Below are 25308 nucleotides of genomic sequence, written 5' to 3' on the forward strand. Positions count from 1 at the left end.
GACTTATTCAAAGGAAAACTTCATCAAAGAAGACCATTGTAATATCAGGAAAGAATTGAAACTTGAAATCTCATATCCTGGAATAATGCTGAAATTTTGGTGGGTGAATGTTAACAAATTTGCAAAATTAAAAATTCTTTACATATTCAACAATAAGTGAAAATACATTATAGGGACATAGTTTGAGGAGGTACAGTAGTGGGGCTACTGAATAACAGTATGAAAACTAACCAACTTAATTTAGTTTTTGCATAATTTTTTAATTATTCCATACATTATTCACTAAAATTGGTATAGGTACTCTATAAAAACTCATATGTGTTAATACAAGGTTTAGGGTGATTGGCATTTCTTTGATTTTAAGTTTCATATTATTGGTTGAAAATTTTTTTTATGAATTTAATTTGGTCTTGGTGTTATAAAGATTTCACTTGTTTCTGGGCTCAAACTGGAGCGAGAACAACAGTAGCGTCTCGTTAATCCGGACTTGTCCGGATCACCAAAAGTTCAGATTAACCGTAATTTAACTTTAATAAAATGTATCAAAAACAAGTTTTATAGGCTAAAGAAAAAATATTTATGCTTAAAAATCAACTGTGTTTTATTATAAAGTACTTAAGAAACTATGTAGATATGTATGTAACTTATATATAAAACAATAATATGTATTGTACATACCTACATGTAATTAAAAAGTATAAAACAATTAAAGGTTAAAAACAATTACAATTTACTCTAAAAAGTCTGTAATATTCTTTTGTTTTAATGAAGATTGCTGTCGTTTTGTCATGCAATCTCGTAGGCGCCTCTAGGTCAGTAGCTCAGCAGACGATGTGTCGCTTTGCTTCTCAAAGTAACTCAGCAACCCCTCCAGCATTGTAGTCGCTTTGCCATGAGTTGGGCCAGCTGATTCTTCCATACCTCCATCGTCATCTTCCGAACTGTCTATTTCAGTTGCCATGTTTGCAATGCACGCCTCCACGATTTCATCTTCACTTAACATTTGATGACCAATACCGCTATCACTGTTAATTCATTCTGATATGTCATTCTCATCTATGTTGGCACAACCCTCCAACTGTTGAAAAACATGTACAAAATCAAAGCTAGTTTAAGTTGGATGAGTTTCGTCTTGTCCCTGTTTTTCCTGTGAAATGCTTGGCCACAAATTTTTCCAGCTTTTTTGAAGAGTTGACGGCTTAATTTCTTCCCGTGCTTCTGCAGCCAAGTAAATTACAGTCTTCATTGTCACTTTTTTAATATGATCCATTAAGTTAGCGGATGGGTCTGCTTCTTGTTGCTCTAAAAGAGACAAAATCAATGTTTTCCTATATTGCCGTTTTATTGCTTCAATCACACCTTGATCCATAGGTTGTATGAAAGCAGTCACGTTTGGTGGCAGAAATTTTACAAAAATTTCACCATCTCGCAATTCTTCTTCACTCGGGTAGAATGGTGCATTATCAATTAACAACACAGCTTTTTCTGGGCGGTTTTTGAAAAAAAAATTCCATCCATCCATGCCGATTTTTGTGAAGTGTACTGGGCTGGAAGAGCATTTCTACTAAGATTTTTAAGGGCCCTAGGCTTAGTTGATTTGCCTATAACCAAAAGTGGAATTTTCAAGTTGCCAGAAGCATTACTACAAGGAAGCAAAGTTACTCTTTTCTTTTTTTACCTGTTGACCTTTGGCTACAGAATCAAATTTTGATGCTAATGTTTTTTGGAAGCATTTTGTAATTTAATCCCATTTCGTCAGCGTTAAACACTTGGCAAGGCTCTAATTTTTCATCTTTAACAAACTTTTCAAATTTTACTTTAAAGTCTTCACTTGCACTATTGTCACCTGACAAAATTTCACCACTTACACAAAATTCACGAACATCGTGTCAATCTTTCCAATGAGATAACCATCCCACACTGGCAGTAAAAGCAGGGTCAGGCACCTTTTAATTTTTCGTTGAGTTTGAGCGCGAACGCTTGTAATGTTACCCCCGACAGCGGACCGCCTTGTTCACGTTGTTGGCAAAACCAAATGTACAAAGCCTCGTCTAAAGTTTCATTTTTTTTTAACGTGCTTCTGTTACCCAGACTGTCCTTATCATTTTGGCACAAAAATCATCAATTTCGTTCCGATTTTTTTCCCAATCAGAAACTTGTTTTTCTCACTACTAAATCTTGCGCGATTCTAGTTAATGATTCACCCGCATCAATATGAAATAAGGCTTGGTGTTTTTGCTCCATTGTTACAGTCACTTTCTTACATTTAGTAGCCATTACGTTTCTCTTAATAAGTGCTCACAATACAACACTCACACTGAATAAAAATAACTCTCACGAGCACCTGTCAACAGCACGAGTAACCATCGACTGAAGGGAACAAAATAAATCAACTCGCAGGTATAGAGTGAGTCACTTCTTGAAAAACAGCCAATGTGCGGAAAACTAGTGGCAAGACTCCCGGCAACTGAGGGCTAGAAGACCCTCTCTTAGAAATGTATTTTCTTATTTTCCTTTGTAACAAATTTCTTTTTCATCATTTATTTTTTTAGATCCGTTCGGATTAACCGGATGTCCGGACTAGCGGGGTCCGGATTAGCAAGACTTTACTGTAGTTGGTAAAAAAAAATTGTATGTTTTATTTGCTAACCAGATTGTACTGATGAACTTTAATTAAGTTATATTGAACTTATATTAATATTATTTGGTTGAAATAATTTTATAAATGACACATTTTAAGTTATATTTTTCTTCCTTTTCTAATGCTATGTCTACATAACGAGCTTAATTTTTTTTTTAATGTTTCGCTAGCAAGACAGAGAGAGTACAAATGTATGTGAGTGAATCATTGGGGTCGATATGAAATGTTAACATATGAGGTGTGTTCAAAAAGTATCGAACTATATTTTTTCCCGCCATGTATCAGTGAAGCATGGGAGACTTCCTTCAGTGTAGATGTGGAGGGGGTACTCATCCGAAGCGTTGGTCATTGGCAGTTGACCAAAGAGTAAAGAAGTGTAGTGAGTGGTCTTCGGATTTCCCTTTTTGTAAAATTGCAGAAAAAACTTGAGCAGCGATATTACATCAAATTTTGCCACGAGTTTAGTGGTACCCAAATGGAAATCACTTGCAAGATTCAATGGGCTTTCGGGGACAATGCCATGAGCATCACATGCATAAAGGAGTGGTACAACCGCTTCAAAGATGGCTGCACATCAGTGGACAGTGAACCACGTCCAGGTAGGCTCTCACTAAGCCGAAATGACAGTGTCATTGAGCAAGTGCTGACTGTGGTCTTGCAGGACCGTCGTATCACAGTCTGAGGGATTGCGAACAATGTAGAGGTAAGCATCGGATTTGCACATTCAATTTGGACCGAGAATATGGGCATGAGGAGAGAGTCCGCGAAATTTGTACCGAAGCTGTTAACAACAGAGCAGAAGCAATCACACAGGACATGCTGGACAATGCAAACAGTGACCCCAACTTTATTATCACAGGCGATGAAACATGGGGGATGACCCAGAAACAAAGATGCTGCTGTCACAGTGGCAACATTTGTCATCCCTGAGGCCAAAAAGAGCATGGCAGATCCGCAGTAACGTCAAGGTCATGTTGACCATTTTCTTTCATTCCTGTGGTGTGGTGTATCACGATTATGCACCACAAAGCCAAACCATCACAAAAGAGTACTACCAAGAGGTCCTTCATTGCCTTTATGATGCTGTGCAGCACAAATGACCGGATCTGTGGGTAGCAAAAACTTGCCAGCTCCATCATGGCAATGCACCTGCCCATTCTGCACATTTTATTCAGGTTTTCATCGCCCGACACAACATTTCTGTGGTTTGTCAGGCTCCCTACTCACCTGACATGGTTCCGTGTGGCTTTTGGCTATTTCCCAAGATGAAAATTCCGCTGAACGAAACGTGATTTGAGTCTAGAGAAGACATAATGCGGAATGCGACGACATGGTTGCTCACCATTCCAAAAACAGCGCTCCAGAAGTGTTTTCAACGATGACAGGAGCGCTGGGAGAAGAGTGTGCACTATCAAAGAGACTACTTTGAAGTGTTTCGGATAGATAAATGTATTTTTTCCAACCAAAGGTTTGGTAGTTTTTGAACACACCTCGTACACTTATCCTATTTGTAAAAAAATCATAATTTGTTTTTGTATTTTATTGGTCAGTATAATTTTTTCCTAGAGATTTGCATGGTGTCCACGTTCTGTAAAGTCAGGGAATGTCAAAGATTCACTTGAAATATTGAAAAAGTCACGAGAATTCCCCAGTAATATTAATTTGAGGGGAAAAAGTCATTAATATTTAATTATTTAAATTTCTGTTTTGAAAGTCTATAAAGAAAAAGTGACTTATATAATGATAAATCCAGTTTATATATTTTGGTCAAATTTAATGTTTAAGAGGCCCGTCCAGTCAGGGGTATATCTGTGTTTAGTGAGGCGGGATGATAAGCGCGATACTCGCTGGTGCTTCTAGCATGGCATCACCTCTAAGCGTAAGACTGAACTGGCGCGCAGTCTTCAAGTCTTCCATACCATACGACAACTGTGAAATTTGAGCTGTGGCATAGAAATGAAGGCATGAATAAAAATAAATTTAAAAAGAAATAAAGGAAGTGCAGATAGTCGAAGCTGGATCTCCTTTATTTCTTTGAGAAAATTGCAAAATAGGTAAATAATTTTGAAAAAAAAAAAAAGTCAGGAAAATTAGAAATTTATTGAGAGGTTTGTGGATACCCTGGGTTTTGTTTTTGGTAATTGATTATGCTAATGGGAGATGTGCACGTGCCTATTTTTCTCTCTCTACCCCCCCTCCCCCCCCCCCCCCCACTGGAGAGCATGGTCCCCCGGGCAGCCGGGAGCCGGCGGCGGTGCTGAGGTTGTGATTGTTTTGCGAAAGCGCCTTCAAGGACTCGAGGTTTAGCCCGATCACGCGCGACGAGTTCTCGAAGCTGCACGTGTCGGTGTCCATCTTGCGCCACTTCGAGGACGGCTCCAACTACCTGGACTGGGAGGTGGGCGTGCACGGGATCCGCATCGAGTTCCAGTCGGAGAAGGGGAACAAGCGCACGGCCACCTACCTGCCCGAGGTGGCTCCTGAGCAAGGTACGCACGCATGCCTGCATAGTCTTCATGCTTTCATTAACTGCAGGAACTGATATTTCAGTTTTGCTTTGTATAGTTTTTACCAAAAAACACTAGTTACTAATACTGGACAGCTCTATACAGTATGTCCATAAAATAATGTTCCCAGTTATAAATTTCAATGGCATCAACTGTAAGCATTGTAGAGTGTTGGTTCGTCACAATTAAAGAGTAACTCAAACAGTTTTAGGTGCCGAAGCACAGAATGTGCACAACTATGGAATGTAGAATCAAAAGCTTTCACTGTAATGGAAAATTTTTTTTTCAAATTTAGCATTAATTGTATGCATTGAATTTAATCATAATGAATTTGAGAGAGACTTAATTAAAAATTTTATTTCACGCCTGTGAAACAAACTTTATCTTAACGTAACTGTTGTTACTGATTAAAACTACAATAGTTTACTTTAATTTTATTGCACTGAGTATTAGTGTAAATTTTTCCAGCATTTTTCTAGAAGTAAAATTAAAGGTTAAATGAGTTTTTGACTATATATTTTTTGTAGAGTTTTTTTTTTTCTTTCAAAATTGAATTTTTAATATGTAGATGGTTTGTTCCTCAGAAGTGTACAAACCCCCCTCCCCTTGTGTCCTCTCTTCTGTCTTTCACTTCTTTCTCAATTTCTCTGTCATCTGGTTTTTAATTTACAAGTTCCAATGTGGATCTTCCAGTTAAGTGGTGAACCAATTTATGAGTCATATAATTATTTTATAGCATTTGCAAAGTTAAATAAAAAAATATTTAAATTTAAAAAATGAGTGTTGTACTTAGTACATATGTTAGAAGTTACACTTACTTAGCATAATAAAAATCTAACTTTAATTTTGCATGCAAATAATCAATATAAATGAAATAATAAAAGGACTAGAGTGGTGGTATAAATATGTTTTGTGAAGTATAAATTCAATCAAATTAAAAAAAAAATTTAATCCTCAATATTCAATGTTAATATAAACAAGTGTATAAAATTATTTTAGTAAAATAATCAAGAAAAATTTTAGTTAATAATGAATATCAATAAATATGCCGAATGTAATAACTTATAATAGAAATAAATTATTCCTACAGAAACATAACCTCGTAAAAACTCCCGTGAAAACAGCCGGGAGACTACTAAAAAATTCCACAGACACGCCTTGCCAGCAACAATGGAAGCTTACAAGTAACCTGACTTCATTATACATACGGGAAAAGAACATCACTTCTATAAATAAACTGAAAAAGTTTATAATCACATTTTCAATCACTAATATTCACAATAAATATATGGTTTTAATGATATGGACAATATTCAATATCAATAACTAAAGTATATGATTTAAAAGCCATGCATAATTTTTATTTCTATGTAGACTTTTTTCATCCTGTAAAAATTTTGTTGAATGGTGCGCGCACATCGTAAAAATTCACTCTTGTTTTTCTTCACGTGCCTAAAGAAGTATAACTTCAAAAATTAAATTTTTAATTTTAATACGTAATAACTGCTGTATGCTTTGAAAATGTGCGTTCTCTTTGACGTAGGTTGGGACCAAATTCAGACGATTGATTCGCTGCTCCGCAAAGGTGGCTTCAAAGGTTCTGTGACCCCGGACATTCGGAGCGGCATCAGACTGACCCGCTACCAGAGCGAGAAGATCTCGGTTAGCTATCAGGACTACTTGAACCACTGGCGCAACCGGCGCTGCTAGCAGATACTTTGGGGCCCCTCGCCCGGCCCCGGCAGTGGCGCAGTTGTGTGGGCTGCGCCCCCGCCTCACTCTCTCAACCTGCATCGGGCGCCACCGGGCGCCGTCCTGCGCCGCCAGCCGCCGCCGCCGCCACAGCTGCAGCAGCAGCAGCAGCAGCAGTTCTCTGCACTGCCGTCGACGTCCTACGTGCAGCCGTCGCCGTACATCGTGAACCACAACCACCAGCCACCCGTTCATCAGCTGCCCCCTCCGTCGTCCGTCGTCCACTGGTGGGACCAGCCGCCCCCGCCCCCGGGGCTGTACCACCTGTCGCCTTGCCCTCGAAATCAGGACTTGCCTAGTGCCTCGGGAGGGGGCTTCGCGGGACACTACCCCCACCACCAGGTCAGGAAGCGGAAGTGACGTGCCGTCGGATGCCGGCTCGGCCGCTTCCGTGACCGGCCCGTGAGAGACCCAGTGGACGCGGTTCTCAAGTTCTGGAAATGCATGTTTTGCATCATCGGCCATTGTTACGATTACTGGGCGAAATATCGTAAGTATGTTTTCAGGTAAAACCACGTGTGGCTTTTATGGTAGATTCTAAAGTCAACAGGGCTCGTACAATCAGCCGGAAATATGTTCAAGAGGGACATTAATCGTAGTTTGAACTGTGGTTGAAGGGACGTTGATTTACCGAGCAGCATGAGCCTGACAGTCATTAATTGTACGAGGATATAATATAATGGACGTGAAATATTGACAAGTGTTTTGAATAACTGTTTCAGTGACGAGAACCTTTTCTCAAAATATGTTGTATGTTCGTGTGGTGTTGGTAACTGCACGTGGTGTGCACAATGTCCGGGCTTTTAAAGTAGATTTTTGTATGCTTTACACTTGTCCAAGTTTTGTTACTTACTTTTTCCATATTATTTATTAAGTGAAGTCATGGTGACTTCCGGTAAGCATACAAACTTAGTAGTAAAAATATTCACAGTTTTCCTCCCATTTTATCAAATCTTTTTCTGCGGCCGTATTGTTTTGCTTCAAATTATTTGGTTCAATTGAAGTGCCTGTCTAAAAAGGCAAGGTGCATATGTATATCACTTAATTTATGTGATACTGTCCATTAAGTAGTTCCTTAGTCACGTAAGATGGAGTGATATTTCATACTAAATTAGTTTTTATTTTTGAGGTTTTGCTTATTAATTTGTTTTTCTGTTAGTGTGTATTGCAAAAAAAAAATAGAATGTAGTAATTTTCATAAACCAAAGAGATCTCAATACACGTTTAAGTAAATTAATGATTTTCTTAAAGCCCATGCTTAAGAATAAGAATTCATTGGTTTTTTTACTTGTGCATAGATTTGACGATCTCAGAATGATGTGTACTTGAGCTATTGTATGTTAAGTTTGCCAAGAATTCATTTGTTGGGCTTACAAACAAGTCAACAGCCTCATGAAATTTCACTATATAGTACATTCCTGATAAATTCAGACTTTTTGATATTAGGCTGTATGCTGTGCAGTTAGTGTGTTCTTTTATGGTGGTTTTATTCTACTTAATATAAACTGTGGGATAAGCTTGGCATTGTTTGCAGAAAGTTTTACACCAAAGAAAATTTATATCAAAATTTGGGGTGTGTCTACTGTGAGAAAATTTGAGATTGAGTAACTTGTAAACAATTAAAGAAAAATTACCATTGTGCATTCAGGGTATCTTCACACATTTTGAATCAAATCTCAAACAAAAAGTTACTCTACGTACACATTGCTTAGTTGTTTCTTATACTATGAAGCTCACCAAAGCTTCTTTACTACTGTAGAAATAATATTTTTAATGTTAATTGAAACATTTATTTGTAAAGTGGGATTTATTTTTTTAGTCAGGGGAAGCCTTTGTATGGTGTTTGGTAGTTAATAGTTCCTTAGTTATATTATTTTATATTTAATCAGTCTTACATGATTCATATTGTCTTATTTACATTTCAGCAGAACCGATAAAATACTTATAATGCTGTTGTTTATTTTATCTCTTTAGTATACCATAAAGGCTCTTAATATTTGCTCAATTACACAGTAATTGTGCTGAAGGGCCATCACTTGTTATACAAACTATGGTCTGTATTTGCCAACGAACATGAGAGAGCAGGAAACTCACTGCCATCATATGTCACATTTATGCAATGTAAATGACAGATGATGATCCACATTCATATAAATTCCACCCGAAACTAAATATCACTCCTTGAAAGTCTTTTCTACACACATCCCTTGTGACGAACATTTTGTGTGGTAGCCTTTCAGTTAGATCGCAGCTCTAACAGTTAGTAATGTCTCCTGAAACAAAATGTCAAATTTGGCAGTTGTCATGTGAGACTGGCAGAAAGGATATTTCAAAGTGAGTAGCCGGAAGAAGGTACTTTATTTAGCAGGGCTACAAAAAAGTGTGAAGATACCGCAAATAGGCAGCAGTCCGTAGAACATTGAGGTTCAGTAGGTCCTGCTAAACGTCGGCTTATGGTCCTCGAACCACAACATGTTAAAAATTAAGTTCTTAAAGTCACATTTTCTTTTTGCCATAAGAACATATTTAAATCCAGGAGTTAGGTTTCTTGCAGCTTCAAAGATGCTAGCAATGGGCATAATATTTTTGTAAACTTAAATCATAATAATGAATGTTCATGAAGTAAGAAATAAACGAGAACACACAAGACTGTAGAATTCTTTTGCTTGGAAGCTGGCCACTAGTACTAATATGTTTTAAACAAACTGGTAAACATTCAAATATTCTCTGAATTCAGTCGTACCTCTTATAGTTCTAATTTTTTTTTTTTTTTATTAAAATGTGTCAATGGTTTAAAAGTCCTGCAATAGGTTATTGAAAAATGCTTTGGGGGATTTTGTATGAACTTTTCACATGCATTCAGTTACTTGAAATACACTATGATTCCCTACAGTGACTGAAATAAACAATCAACTATATGTAATAAATTTTAAAATATATAAAAAAAATTAATGCATTACTGTTCTCTGATTCTCTTGGAGCTGTTTATGTAAACATGTATCCTTATACTTGTCCACCATTCCTGGGAGAAGGGATAGAGGCTTTGCTAGAAAAAGATAAGAGGTTGAAAAATTGTTCAAAAATCACGAGTTCATAATACTAGGAATAACCTTGACTGTAAAACTGGGACTTAAGCAAATCACAATCATAAAAACTGATTGATGTAATTAAATGTTGTAAAAGACGACGTTACAGCAGTACTTACTGTATAATATTATGCTTGTGGAATTACATTCTGTCATCTGTTGGCTCCTTGTGTCCACGAGAAATGTTAGCTGTTAATTTTTTAGAATTACAGAGATCTGTAATACAAGAATTTTTTTTCACTAATTAACCGGAAAATGTTTCAAAATATTGACTTTATTTAATTATTTATTGATATATACAGACTATATAAAAAAGAAAGAATTGCATATGTACTTGTATTGCTTGTAATAGAATCAGTTGGTTCCAAACATTTTTAAAATCTTTTGTAATATTAATATGGAATGTAATTGATTGATGCTCTAGGCAAACTGCTCATATCAGACTTCCAACCTACCTTGATGTTTACTAAGATATTCCTGTTCAAACGTTTTGTTCCTTTGAAGGTGATAAATTTTCTCATTTGTGACACACCTTTGTTGTGACTTTTTGAGCTCTGAAATAGAAGTGTTGCTTAAAATCAGTGGCTCAATGAGGACCCACATTCGAAAACTCATTAACATCTGAGAAATGTATAAATTCTTTTAGCAGGTTATGTATTGAGGTGATAATTCAGGCTGTGGTATAATATTGGTGGCATAAAGTCATCTGTCACATTAAAATTGAATACTGATATTGATATTCACTTAGCATCATTGTGTAAACAAGGTTCATATTTATTACATAAAGACACCAGGCACTTAAGTGTGTTAAAAAAAAATCTACTCTTATTTAAGATATAAGCCACCAAACAAAATATGTCAACAGATACCGTCTCTGCTCAACACCTGCTGGACAGGTGATAAAAAACTATAATTTACAAAGAAATCTTTTATACATACTTAAATAAAATTCCCTCTAAATATCATAGATAAACTATTAACAGAGGAGTGTGTCTTACAATCAAAAGCATTTTTAATTCAATAAAATAATGTATGCTGCTTTACAAAGCAGCTTGGCTTAAATTGATGTACAGCATAAATGACTGACATAGGTATCTTATATTTAACGTCATTGTGTACGTTAATTTTTAAAAATAATTTAAGCATTACTTTATATATGTACAGTTGGTAATTATTGTATTCAATTTGTAAAGGTTAGTGAGCTCTTTGCTAGTTTTCGTTACTGCTCGCATATTGCTCATTGCAGGTGGTGTTGTGTGCTTTGTGTGTTTCTGTAGCTCTAGCTACTCATTGTATAGTTGCAGTTATTGTTGGGTGCTGCAACTAGAAATGCTCAAACAATCTGTCCTTTGTTAAACACTTTTTATTATTCTCACATTTACTATAATTCAATTCTAAGCCACTCCCATCACTCTCATGCTAGCTCTACACAAAGGATCGGCTACATAAAGCAATTATTTTGTAAACACTATTTTTGTTATTACCAAGCCAAGTGTACTGGTATCTTAACAATACACATGCCTGGTGTTTCTGTTAATAATTTAAAGCTTTCATTTTTTTTACAAATTGGTAATTTCTCTTGATGTAGAATTATTATATTCACTTCTTTGCAAGCTCTTACTGGAATTTTTCTTATTTATAACTGGCAAAAATTGTAAATGCAAACATTTGTTAATCAAACAACAAAAGTCTGGATTTATTGAGAATGTGTAGCGTTATTTTAATAAACTTTCTGTAAGGAAAAAGTCCATGTATATGGAAAAATTAGTAGATTCCTTATGTAATGGATGACTTGAAGTTAGTTTTTTAAGAAATTTTAGAATTATGTTTTGTTTGAAGTGTATTCAAAGCGGCCTTAAATGTTGATTGGTAAGTTTTAAAAATCTTTTGTTGGTGACTAAGGGCGCGGTTACACGGGAGTCTGAACTACTTCAGGAGAACATGTTCAGCTGTTGAGTGCGGTTACACACAGTCTGAACATGTTTCGTTCGAGGCCATTTCCCATTTAACTTAAACAGGTTGGCAAAGTAGTTCAGATCGACATATCTTCTACATTAGCCTCTGATTGGCTGTTTAGAATATAAACAGTCCTATGCAGAAATTCCAGATGGAAAGTGTTCCTGGCACAAGTTAGAGTAATATTTTACCGAATGCAACAAAAAAATCAATTGATAATTATATATATGTTTTAATTGATCCTGACCTTAATTTTCTTAAAACTGAGATAGGTACTCTCGCTCAAAAAATAAGTTAAAAAAATTTTCTGTGCATGTTGTTAGAATTCTCGATTTGTAAAAAAAAAATATTGAGCAATATGAAAACACATTATATTTCTGCTGATAATACTGTATAAACAAGTGAGAAAATCCCGCGTTTTCTGGATACGTTGACAGTAGACAATCGGTTTTAGAGCTGAACACACTTTTCAGCAACTACCATGTAACCGTACAGTTTCGCGTTTGTAAACGTGTTTACTTAAACATGTTCACCTGAAGTAGTTCAGGGTTCCGTGTAACCGCGCCCTTAATAACCAAAATTTAGTTGTATCATTGTTTAAATTTGAAATACGTATGAGGTCTGAACACTGTTGTTTGAAGTGTGATGTACGTAATTGTTTTGTTTGCCTAAGCAACTTACTTTAAGTAATGCCAAAATGTTTTTTTTTTCCCCGACAATCTCAAGTGTGTGACATAATTTTTGCAGTTTACTCAGGATAGTTAACGTTTATTCATCACTTCATCAGTAAGGTGTATGGATTAATGAAGGCACATTATTTTGAGATACAATACTGCTTTAGAAGTATGGTTTGCTGGTATACTTGATTTAACACAAGGAATAACGCCAAATGTTTGTATATTTTAGTGCTGCTCCACCCAAGAAACTTCTGCATTCTTGAACTATCATAAGCAAGTTGTTTTGCATCATACATAAAATTAAAAAATCATTTTTAAGTATTTCTTGCCTTTCAGCACATTGAGAAAATAGTACTTTTTTTTTTAGATTAAAGATAGCTAAACTATTTACATACTATTTGCTGTTTGAACATACCTCTATTCTTCCTTTTATATTTTCTTGATTGGATCTGGTGGTAAAAAAAAAAAATGGTGGTTGATTTGTACTGAGCCATAAGACATTTTAATAGATGAACATTACATGAAAGTACACATTCATTTGTGTTGATGAATACAGTTCAGTTTTTATTAAAAGTGTCTGATTCAAAATAGCATTTAAGAGGCATTGCACTTTCGAATGATAGTTTTAACAATGGTTTAGTTTTTAACATGTTTTTATTTTGGCAGAGTAAAGGGCTAAAAGGGGGTGTTTTCTCGTGTGTTTTTAGGTATGAAAAATTTGGTAAGACTGTATTAAAAGTAGGTGAGGTACTTTGCAAAGATCTTTTATAGTTATTATTCCACCTTGAAATGATCCACTGCTTAGTCCCATGCAGACACGTTACTGATGCGAAGACTGCACGCTAGCTTGATGGCTTGCGCAAAGAGACGTGTCATGCGAGAGTCAATGTTGACCTTAGCTTTTGGATCTCATGCACTCTTCTAGCAGGCCGCCTCGGGGGTGAAACCTTCAAGATTATGTTGGTGGCCTCTGAACCACTTACGTTACTGCCTTAGTGCTCATAAATTGAATCATGTGGGTAATATGGTGACAAACCCATGACCTTTGCCACATGGGCAGTTATGGCCAGTTTGGACCGTTGGGACTTGGTGCTCATAAATTGAGCCTTGCCGATGGGTGGGCATAAATTCTTTGCATGACTAGTCATGACAATTTCAGTAAAGTGTGTGTATGCTGACTGAATACACATCATCGTAATTATTTTGTTTTTGTTGCCACCGTAGCTTCAAAAATTTCACAGATTTATGACAGAAACTTGGTTGACTTTAACAAAAGAAATTCTTGATGTATTGTATCACTGTTTACAGCCAGGTTTTATCAATCAGCAGTGTCATAAACTCTCTTCATTATTCTTTATATATTGCTGTAGCGAAATATATCACTTAAGTGTCATTTGTGGAGGTTCTACAGTTTTAAGATGTTGCATATTCTAAACATTTTTTTTATAGAATACAGATGCAAAATACCACGATAGCTAATGAAATGCAGAGAAATAGTTGGTCAGATTTATGATTATTGAGTCCACATTTTTGGTTAACTTAATTTTGCATAAACATTGAACTTTGTTTTTCCCATAATTCTTTTTTACTCTAATGTCGGAATGAGATGAATGTACAGTAGATACATAGTTATTACTAGAGAAATTTATAGGTTAAAATATTTTTTTTTTAATTGTTTCTTGAGATTACTTAAAGCTGTTAAATTTTCATGAAAATGTTTTGACTAGAGCCAAGAGCTTTTCAGAATGAAAATCTATAATTGCAGTGCTTATTTTCAGACAGTATCAATCCAGTGTTTCAAATTTATTGAAAATTCTAGGTAATTATTTATTTTTGCATACTTGCTTAGCATGAACAGAGTAATTTATGTAGGTTAATCAGATAAAAATTTTTGAATAATTTTGACCAACAACTTCAAAATCTACAATGACTCAAGTTATTTCATGGGATTTATTTTTTAACTTATAAAAAAATTATAATTTTTTATATTTATAAAATTGACTTTAACAATAAAAAAAGTGATGGCTGATATAGATTAATTGTAAACATAAAAACAGGGAATGAACTTTGCTACAAATCAATGAAATGTAATAGTTTTAATAGATAGTTTTTGTGTAAATTAAAATATGTAATTTAAATAATTATTTTTGGCATATGCCATTGCTAGTTTGCACTGTACGTCATAGAGAAAATTCACAGAACAGATAAACAAAATACTTGAACACACAGAAAATAAGCCAAAATAAGCCTGTGTAAAATTTCAAACTTTGACAGCACAGAGACTTCCATGGTAGGCATTTGTCAGAATAATATCACAGCACAGATGAACACAGTTTTACATAGGAAAGAAAATTTAAATCTATAGTCCATTTATTTACACACACCACAGTATATATAAAAAAATTTAATGCAGTAGGTACATAGTTGTAACTATAATTCTTTATAGAAAGCAATTTTGGTATATAATTATAAATTTAAAACTGTTTGAGATATCACAACAAAATAAAGATATCCTGGGTTTCACTAATCTAAAATCTGTATTTAATTTCAAGTCGCTAGCATAGAGTTAAATAATTTTGTACAACAAAAAAATTTTAACATTTTTTTGTTTTAGGTATATAATTTTCTAACAGGAAAACAATATTTATTAATAATATTTTTAAAATCACAAACAACCTTCTGATTTAAGTTGAAGTTGTAAACTAAAGTTTTCTAAAATGAGTTCCAGTTGCATAATGCATGCATAATTCAGTAATAATGTTAAAATTTTTAGTGTTTCTTAATTTGTTCTGTGTATGAACATCATTACTTTAAAGCAGGGTTTCCCAATCTTTTTCAGTCTGCGGTGCACATACATGTTTACTATTTTGTCTCGGCGCCCTAACCTATTTTGCTTGTCGAAATAGATAGGTACAATGATACTAGTTAGGTAGATAAGCACAAAAATTAAAATATCCACATTATGAATCTGAACTGTATATTTATGTTTATAAAAATATAAAACTTACACACAAAAACATTCAAGGGAGACTTAAGAAAAACAAAAATAAAATACAATAGCTACCTAGGCTAGTCAATGTGATGGGTGAGCTCTACTTGCCGTCCCGCCCACGAAATGCGTTCCGACCCTTGAGGCGGACTAGGGGAAGGGAGGGGATAGTATTGCGGAGGGAGGGGTCCGTCTGACCTTGGGTAGCTCACATTTTTACCGGGACCACAGTTGTCTCGGGCGTGTAGTAGATCAGTATCGGCGAGTGCGCAAATAAGCGTAGCACTAAGCGAGTGCTAGAAATTAAATTTTTATTTTGTACCCGCGAACACTTAAGTTGAGGTTTCGGAGAATGGTAAAGAGAATCGCTTCACGGCGCCCTTCTTAACTTTCTGCGGCGCACACTTTGGGAACCCCTGCTTTAAAGCATTGCTAGGAAAACTTGCTATGATGAATTTGTGTTAATTAGGCGGGATGATAAGTGTGACATTTACTGGTGCTTAAAGCACAGTATCGCCTCTAAGCACAAGGCTTTGAACTGGCACGTAGTATTCTCGTCATGCATATGGCAACTATGAAATTTGAACCATAACCATAACATCAGATGGCGGAGAAATGAAAAAAAAATGTAATGTATGGCTCTTGGGTGCTTTCAAGAATCTTTACCAGGCTTTTCATGTCTAAAAATTATTCTGAAAACACGTGTTTTAGACCTATTTACTGTCCAAAAAATACAGTTTAGGAACAAAATTCTGAAACAGAACTACTTACCTGCCCTCTGCGCATTCTTAAATGTTTTTCAACACTTCACGCATATCTTGAGCAATTTTAAAATCACGTGATTTCTTCTGAAGCTTTTCACACTGCCCAGGTAGGTGGACCTCTTACAGTTGAGGACAGAAAATAAGCATTATTTCTTATTGGTATAAAATGGAAATTATTACTGTGGAACATGTAGTTATTTCTTGGTTACAAATCACATAATATATCATAATCGTAATTTTAACTTTTTCATTGAAAAAAAGACGGTATAAATAACTTTTCGTAGTGATCAAATGATTTTTTTTTCTTAAGTCAATAACATAAGTTTCAGATTATTGAAATTTTTTGATTTTCTCTATTAAATAGATGCCTAAACTTTAATATGACTAAATAAATTTTCCCAAGAATTAAATACAATCAGCAACAGATACACTGCATTTTGTTTTGTTACTGAAATTAATACTTATTGGACAGTTCCAATATTTTATCAATTTAAATTTTGATGCACCTGCATTTAAAATATTTTATGAATCTTTGGTCAGTCCTTGATTTTTCAGTTAGTGTATAGACTATTCTGGGCAACTAAACACACATATATTTATTCATACTTCATATAAGAAAAAAAAATTATCTAGATTAAGACTTCAGAAAAAATCAAAAACCTAAAATTCATTGTAAAACCATTGGCCAATATTATTTTAGTTTTAACTTGTTTGAGGTCAACTGTTATCCAAGGTAGCCTTTTTTAGTTTTGTCTTATAAAGATAATCCTTTATGAAGGATGTCCAATAGTAATCAGTAGTTTTAATATTCACTGCATAATATACATATTTTTACATTCACTAATCATGTTTTGGTGGGATTTGTTAGAAAAAAGAGTAACTGAAGTTGGTTGGATCATAAAATATCAACTAGAAAAATATATAACTAGGTACAGTTTTTTTTACATATTTTTACCACTTTAAACCTTAAGTAAGCTGTATTGTTTGCAGTTTTGAATGTTTTACGTACTATTATAAACCTTCATTATTATCATTTAGTTCTTTGATGGTTGTAATTACTGTACAGATCTTTATTGGTAGTAGACCCATTCTGTTGAATAACTAAATAAATCAACGTTGAAAAAGTGTAATCTGGGATCAAATTGCTTTATTTTGATTAAAGATTGTCTTATTTGGCGTACAATTCCAATTTATGGAAGGGAGAAAGATTTATTGTAATTTCATTAATATGCAGTTATTGTGTTTGTTCAAAGGAATATTATAATTTGATTGATTTGTTTATTTTTGAATATTTGTAGATTAGGTAGCATACATAATTTAATGGGTTTTTGAACATTAAAAATGATTTTCTTGTTTCTGTTATCATTCTGTATTCATAACAGCTAATAACTATTTATTCTACTTGGAAAAGTAGAAGCACTGTATTTATTTCAATTCACAGCAATGACGTAAATGTAGTATATTTTAGGATATACCTGCTACCCTGTTAATGGTGAATCTAATGTCGACCGAAACGTATAATGTCTTCAGACTTGACGGGGCTAAACCCACAAGCTAAATCAATTTTTTACAACTCATTAAGTAACAGCTAATCTGGAAAGAGTTAGTTTGATTAAATTTTAAATTTGCTTGTGTAATGTGTGGAGGGTTCTTGCAGTCATAGAAAATATGGAAAGTAGGAAAAGCTCAGGGAATTGAAAAGGTGTCTATATATCCTGGAAATAAAAAACTGGAAAATTGGCAATAAATTAGTTACAAAATAGTATTAGTAATACTTAATTCAAGTGTGCACCTTTAATGTTTTGAAAACAGTATGTATTTTAATTACAAACCCAAAGTTGTAAACCCATCTATCTTTACCATTAATTAAACATTGGAGAAACAATGAATATACTATATTTATTTAATTATTTGAAGCACGATCAGATGTTGATACACTTGGTTTCATTCAATAATATATCATATCAAAATTGGATCAAATATAGAGGTGTCATATTACAGACTTACAGTGTTGGTTGCATAGAATGTACAGAAATCATAATGTGCGGTAAAATATTTTATGGTCTTTTTGGCATGTTATGATGTTGAAATATGTTTTGATAACTATTTATGTTTATATTTTGTTTCAATATTGATTGATGAGGCAGCAAAAAAAAAAATATATTTTTTTTTGGACAAGGAAGTTGGGAAACATTTATGGAAATTATATAGAGTAAGAGTGTGGTAACCTTGGTGTTAGATTGTTTATAAATCCATTTTGCTTACAGATTGTTCTATAATAGCCTGGGCTTTTTATAAAAACTCATTACTGCATACACTTGAAGTATGAAATTTTTCTTATATAAATTTTGTCATTGCTACAACTATAGTATGTTAGGTAGAGCAGGAAATACATTTTAAGAAGTATAGTAGTTTCCATCTCAGAAACTAAATAAATATAACATTCTGTATGCCTCTGCAATAAAGAAATGTTTAAATTTGAATTAATACTATCCAAAATTTGTACAGTTATAAGCTTTATAATTGCAAACAGCTCATATGACCTTTGTTTTTGTTTTAATTAGTTTGCGAATAGAAGATGAAAGTTATTACCATTGTAACATTCTGAGAATGCAGAAGTTTTTATTTTATCATAGCTTTGATTTAAGAATGTTGCTATTTTTGTATTTGTGGATTGATGTCCATTGTAATTCTTTATAATCTAAAAAATTTTGGCAGTGGAGATTGCATACTGTCTCAGTCCATTTTGTGTTCACTTTATTTGAAGTTAGCATTGTGTTGTAAATGGTGAAAATTTCTTAAGTGGCAGTCTGAAAGATTCATTGCTAAATTGTATGTGGTATGTGGTCATAGCTAAGGATGTTTGACAGAAATGTAAATATGTATGTGTTTGTGGGCATCATCGTACTTTAATTGGAACCAATAATATTCTTGTGGTTATCATCATTCACAGCTTTTTCTAGCCTGTGGTCAGGGTAGACAAAGAATTAAAATATTTGTAAAAAAAAGTCAATTATGCAGTACAGATAAATACTGGTAACTTGTTACTTTAAATCAAATTCACTTATTGTTAATATTTTGGTTAACAAATATGGATCAAACCTACAAATTCATATTTTTTAAAAAAAAACTTGCTACAGTTAGATCTGTTTTCACTGGAATACCATTTTTTCAAAAACCAACTTTTCATAAAAACAAAAATAATTCTCATGCAGGAAATTGGGCTTTGAACATAAGTGGCATTGTTACCTATTAACTATAGATCACTATTCCTCTAAAAACACAATTTTCACATTTTTGTCAGTTATATCTCTGTTCGGGGTATTTACTTTTTGAGTTACATTCTTGTACTACAATTTGATATCAAGAATTCACAAGTCAGCTTTGTCAAGAATAATTACTTTTAATGTGATGTTATATTCTGGGCCATTTAGATTAAAAAATGAAACTTTGTACATATTTTGAAGATGAATTTTTTTTGGGGATGAAAAACATTACACAGCTAAGTGCTAATAAGTGCTTGGCACGTGTGATTGCAATGTGGTGCTTGGCACTAATGAAGTATTTCACAGGTAGATATATTTAATACAGTATTTACCTTAAGGTGTGTGTAGTGCATTTGAATTTTTTTTAATAATTGCAGGTATGTTCTTTAATGCTGCCCTTGTTAAAATACAAGAAACACTACACCAAACTGTGAAATGTGTTTGCAAATTGACTAAAAATTTTTTCTAATTGTTAACTAAACAAGTATCTCAAAGATAGAATATGTTTACTCTATAAATGACTAAAATTGTTTTTTGTGTCAATTAAGAGGAGTTTTAAATGTTTAAAATATTACGTAATAAAAATATTGCATTATTTTGAGAAAAAAAATATCTTGTCGGTTTTCACTTGTAATTTAGTCATTAAATCAGACAAACTTTTTATTTAAATTTTTTTTTTTCCATTCATTAAATTAATAACTGAATTCCATATTACATGGTTTTTTTTGTTGGCCACAAAAACTTTCATTACACCTTCCCCTCGAAGTAACGCCCTAATTCGTTCCAGGAAAACAGAGTGCAATCAAATATGTTTCTTTCTTGAGTGTGTATGTTAATCAAAATAATTCATTTTCAAATCAGGCAAGAGTGCTTTGCTGACAAACATTTTATCAATATACTACTGTTAAAATCAATTTGCAGTAGTAATTATGTCTAAATACATTTTAAGTGCATTTGTTGAAATGTTTTATAACATTTTGAGACCAAACAACCTAACATTCAAAACATTCACGGACTGCTTGGTTTACATAATAGGAATAACATTCCTAAGAGGCCCTTACCACATTTCTGATTTATTAAACAATAATGTTATTAATATAGGGGACATATTTCAATTAGTGTAAGATTTGAAAAAAATCATACACTTAATGTTTTATAAGCTATCGAGAAAACCGTTAAATATTGTTTGTTAAATTGTCACATTATTAATTTGTGGCATTTTATTTAATGCTACACAAGTTTGGTTGGAGTTTGCATGCTTGGGAATAAAAATTCACTTGAAAAAAAAGTGTTACTTCAAATCTTGCTGTATTTATTGGCGTCGTTACTTCGAAAATTTGCAAATCGAACAGTGTTACTGTGAGGGGCGGGTGATTTTGATGTATAACATTGGAACTTCCATATTTGTGTTGTTACAAGTCAAATACATACTGGTGGTGTATCCAAGTATACATAAAGTAACTTTCAGACTGCTGTAAGAATTAGTGATTTTATTTGCATCTTTGTCATAATAGTTTCAACATTGTGTGCACAGAATGCTGTGTGTTGAGTTGGCTACAGTGATGTACAGTACGATATGAATTTAAATTTGATTGTGTTATATTTGTTTTGTGTGGATTTTAAAAGTTAAAATGATAAATGTTGTTCACAAAGTGTTTTAATCAGTTAAGGTGATTTTATGTATTTATTAGGAAAATTTATAATTCTGTATGGAAATTGGATGGTTGATTATGCTCACAACATGGCTGTTGTTAATGTAACTGTCATGCAAGAAAAATTTTTTTTAATCGTCATGTTTTAATTGTTTAATATTTATGGTAAATTTAATCGAACATCTAATTTTCTATCACATACACATATAGTTATAGTTGCAGACAACATGGATGTATAGTGTTAGTCTTCAAAGTCATTGTGCACATATTTTCTTTAGTTTGTTCTAAACAATTTATAGTTACGTTCTTGTTTCCAGGCTAAAAAAACCTGTAGAAATGTACATAACATATAACTGGCAATGCAATGAAAATGATTACCATGTTATAATAAAAATACTTAGAAACTTTTATATTATTTTTCAATTGCAAAATGAGCTATTAATAAATGGGTAATATTATAACAATTATACAAAAATAAACTTTTGACAATAAATTATTGTCTTTTCTTAACTGTCACGAATTTCATTTGTTTCAAAGCACCTGTACAGCAGTTTTTTTTTAATTGACTGTGTACGTCAGTTGCAATATTTAGCATTGCATTTTTGTGTTTTGTCATTTGTTGTTGAGGATAATTAAGATAAATTCTGTCTCACACGTTGAGTTTATTTTTTTTTTTTGTCATTAATAGAAATCAGAGGAATTTTCTGGTAAATTAATTTTGATAGCTCTTGTTTTTCTTGCTGGGTTACATATTTCATCAGACATTAATGAAAATATGTTCATGCTGTAAAACTTCATGCAAGTGATAATAATTATGAACACTTTTTTTTTTACTGATATTAGATAATATTTAGTAAATATTTGGTTTTATAAAATGAGACAAAGTATGAAATGCAAGAGACCAATCGAGATAAATTTACAGAAGGAACCCTGACAAGGAAAGGAAATAACCATGGCGTGTGAGACAGAACCTTAAAACATGAATAACTCATAAGTACTCTGACATATTATGCTTGAAATCAGTTAATTCTGATCAAACATGAGAAGAGGGATGAAAGTGAAAATATTGATGGAAATGTAAGATTTGACCATTTCAGAACAGATATACGTAGTGCTAGGACTTTGCACATATCTACCATCTGTCGTAAGTTGGTCATAGTATTGTTAATAATAGACTGTGACCCTGTCATCATTGAGGTAAAATGTTAGTAATCATCCAAAAAAAATGATCAGTATTATGGCATATTGTTGGTGCATATAGAATTAGTGTATGGAAAAAAAAACAGTGGTTGACTTAGTACTGCCAGAGAATGTTCACTGATGAAGCCAAGATGCCTTTATATATACTTTTGGTTTATTTTTTACAGGATTTAAGGAACAAAAATTTGTTTAGTCTCTACAGTAATTTATTATTTCAAGTCACTAGTTTTGGTGAAAACAGACAAAATAATTTATTATATTTGGCTAGCTGAAGTACCCGGCATTTCTTGGGCTAATCCCCTCTTGGCAGTGATTTTCGGAAAATCTTGTTCTGAGTTGTTGGCTTTGTAATATAAATAGATCACTGCATAGTTTAAAATTTCAAGGAAATGTACTTGAAAAACGGGAAATTTTGATTTTTATCGCCCTGCAAAATTTTGTAGAACTTATCATTGAAATACGTAAAAGTTTGATTTTTAACGCTCTCGTAACCCTGTATGGGAGCTGATTTTGGGCTAAACCACTTTCTTAGTTGATGGCTATGTTTTATGAGGAACATTGCTGAATTTCAAATCATTATGATATAAACTTAAATAAAAAGGAAATTTTAATTTTAAAAACCCCATAAACCTGCATTGGAGTTTTATTTTAGTAAAACCCATTACTCAGTTAATATTTATGTAATAAAAAGAAACTCCTGTCATGTTTCAAGTCTGTAGGAAATATACTTTAAAGATATGAAATTTTTGATTTTTAACACCCCCACAACCCACGGGTCTGAAAGTAAGTAAAGAATTAAAGTTTAAAAGACGTTGCCAGAAGATGCAGAATGTATGGAAGATTATTTGAAAAACATATTTACCCCTTTTACACCCCTTAGTGTGAAATTTCGCAAAATCGTAAAAAAATTTTTATTGGTAGTGAATAAACATGAAAACTTACATCCATCTCAAACTATTTTTTTTAGAGTAAGAATATTTATTTAAATTCAATACTTCAATACTTAGATGTATTTACAAAACATAACTTTCCCCAAATGCTAAATCAAAACATATGAATAAATCTAAAAACAAAACATACATCGAAGTTACTTATTTTTGGATTAAGAATATTTATTATTTATTACTTTATTGCATACATTAAATTTAACATAAATATATCTGAATTAATTTCTTCCCCGTTAGTTTCTATAAGTCTTTCGTACTTTAAGTTTCAGGGTTATCTTTGATATTTCTTTTGTGATAAATTAACCTTTAAATAAGTTGAAACGTAAATTATATTTTTGTTTGTATTTTGCCCTACCATTTCATGTTGTGGCAGAAGCCAACTTGTGCTTTGCTGTTAACCTTTTTAGTACTCTTAAGGTTAATGTTATCTTTTAACTTTTTATCAAATTTTCTTATTGGATGTTTGAATTTTAACGGGTCCTCTTGTGTGTACACACATTTGCAAACATTTATGTGCTTGATGTATCGTAGGGTCTATTAGAGTGTTCTCGGGGGAAAGTCAGGTATTGTAATCGTAAATTTTTTTTTTATCTTTCTTTCTTGTTAATGGTTGTACTCTGATGTGGTTGGGGGATTTGGTTCTGAATACTTTATTAGAGTGTTCTCGGGAGAAAGTCGGGTATTGTAATCGTAAATTTTTTTTTATCTTTCTCTCTTGTTAATGGTTGTACTCTGATGTGGTTGGGGGATTTGGTTCTGAATACTTGGGACAATTAATGAGCACCACTATGTCAGGGGCGCGGACCCAGCAGAAATTACGTCCACTCGGTGTGACGTCATCTGTGTGGGGACATGACTTGTACTCCCCTTAGTGCTATAAAAAAAAAAGATGATGTTGAGTGGGCTCTTATTGGTGTCCCACAGGCCAGTCTGTTGTGACACGTGCACACTTGGGCAAACACACACACAAAAAAAAATTATAAACATTAAACAGCATGACTGGTTTAGTAAGAGCCTCCTCGTGGCTGGATGCTAGATGCGCGTTGGTGACCAATCTCCGGGTAGCAGATTACTGAATATTTAATTAATCAGTCAAGCCCTCGAGGTAAGCTCTGAGGATAAAAGAAAATGATTTGAATTATTTAAGAATCCAGAATGACTGAGGTCTGTTAAATTACAAGCTGAAGTTCTCGGAGAGCTGGAAGCTTCTTTCCTTGAGTGGCAATGCGAAGCGAATGTTGAAAAACCTGTTAGGCTATTCAGATTCATGCCGTTAAAATATAATTGCACTCTTCAAAATTATGACAGTTATTCCAGCTGCTAAAACGTATAGTAAATTTACATACTCAGATTACAGCTCAGAAATAATTAAATACTGAACGGCCTTGGGCAAGTTCGAGTCCGCTGCTGCAGAGTTGTAACGTAAATAAAAGTAAACACGTAGAATGTTTTCAGGATCCTGAAATAGAACGAGGCACTGGCTCTACTGTGTTCTTTTGTGGTAGTTAGTGGCGCGCTATTAAAACACATCACACACGCGTTACTGGTGGGAGGTTTTAAATGCCATGAGGATAGGAGGGGTGTGAGGGGTGGTGGCATAGCGGGCTCTGAGACGACGAAGCCCCAGAATATGTCAACTCTTTTGGTTCACTGGTGTCAAAATGTTATGCCAGATTGGCGATTGGCAGGGCCATGTATTTCGAGACCAGCTGTGTGTTAAAACACTGTAGCATTGTCTGTGTTCCGTGTTTGGTGAAGTATCTTTCAGGTATACGTTTGCTGTCTGCATACGAGTCACAGCCATCCAGCATGGAAGACAACACGACTGGCCCAGTCAAACAGGGCAATGGCTTATCTTGCAGATTGCCGCC

The 25308-nt window shown here is 33.7% G+C and overlaps 1 protein-coding gene across 1 annotated transcript in view; it reads left to right on the top strand.

Annotated features, from left to right (window-relative positions):
* Positions 1-21783, top strand: part of LOC134543349 (AMMECR1-like protein) — a 35466-nt gene extending 13683 nt beyond the window's left edge. The window contains exons 3-4 of the mRNA XM_063388323.1: positions 4925-5130; positions 6692-21783. Of these exons, the coding sequence (XP_063244393.1) occupies positions 4925-5130; positions 6692-6858 (373 nt within the window). The 3' untranslated portion in view covers positions 6859-21783. The remainder of the gene's footprint in view (positions 1-4924; positions 5131-6691) is intronic.
* Positions 21784-25308: the final 3525 nt, after the last annotated feature.

This window comes from Bacillus rossius (assembly GCF_032445375.1).
Source record: "Bacillus rossius redtenbacheri isolate Brsri chromosome 9 unlocalized genomic scaffold, Brsri_v3 Brsri_v3_scf9_2, whole genome shotgun sequence".
Classification (NCBI taxonomy): Eukaryota; Metazoa; Arthropoda; class Insecta; order Phasmatodea; family Bacillidae; genus Bacillus; species Bacillus rossius.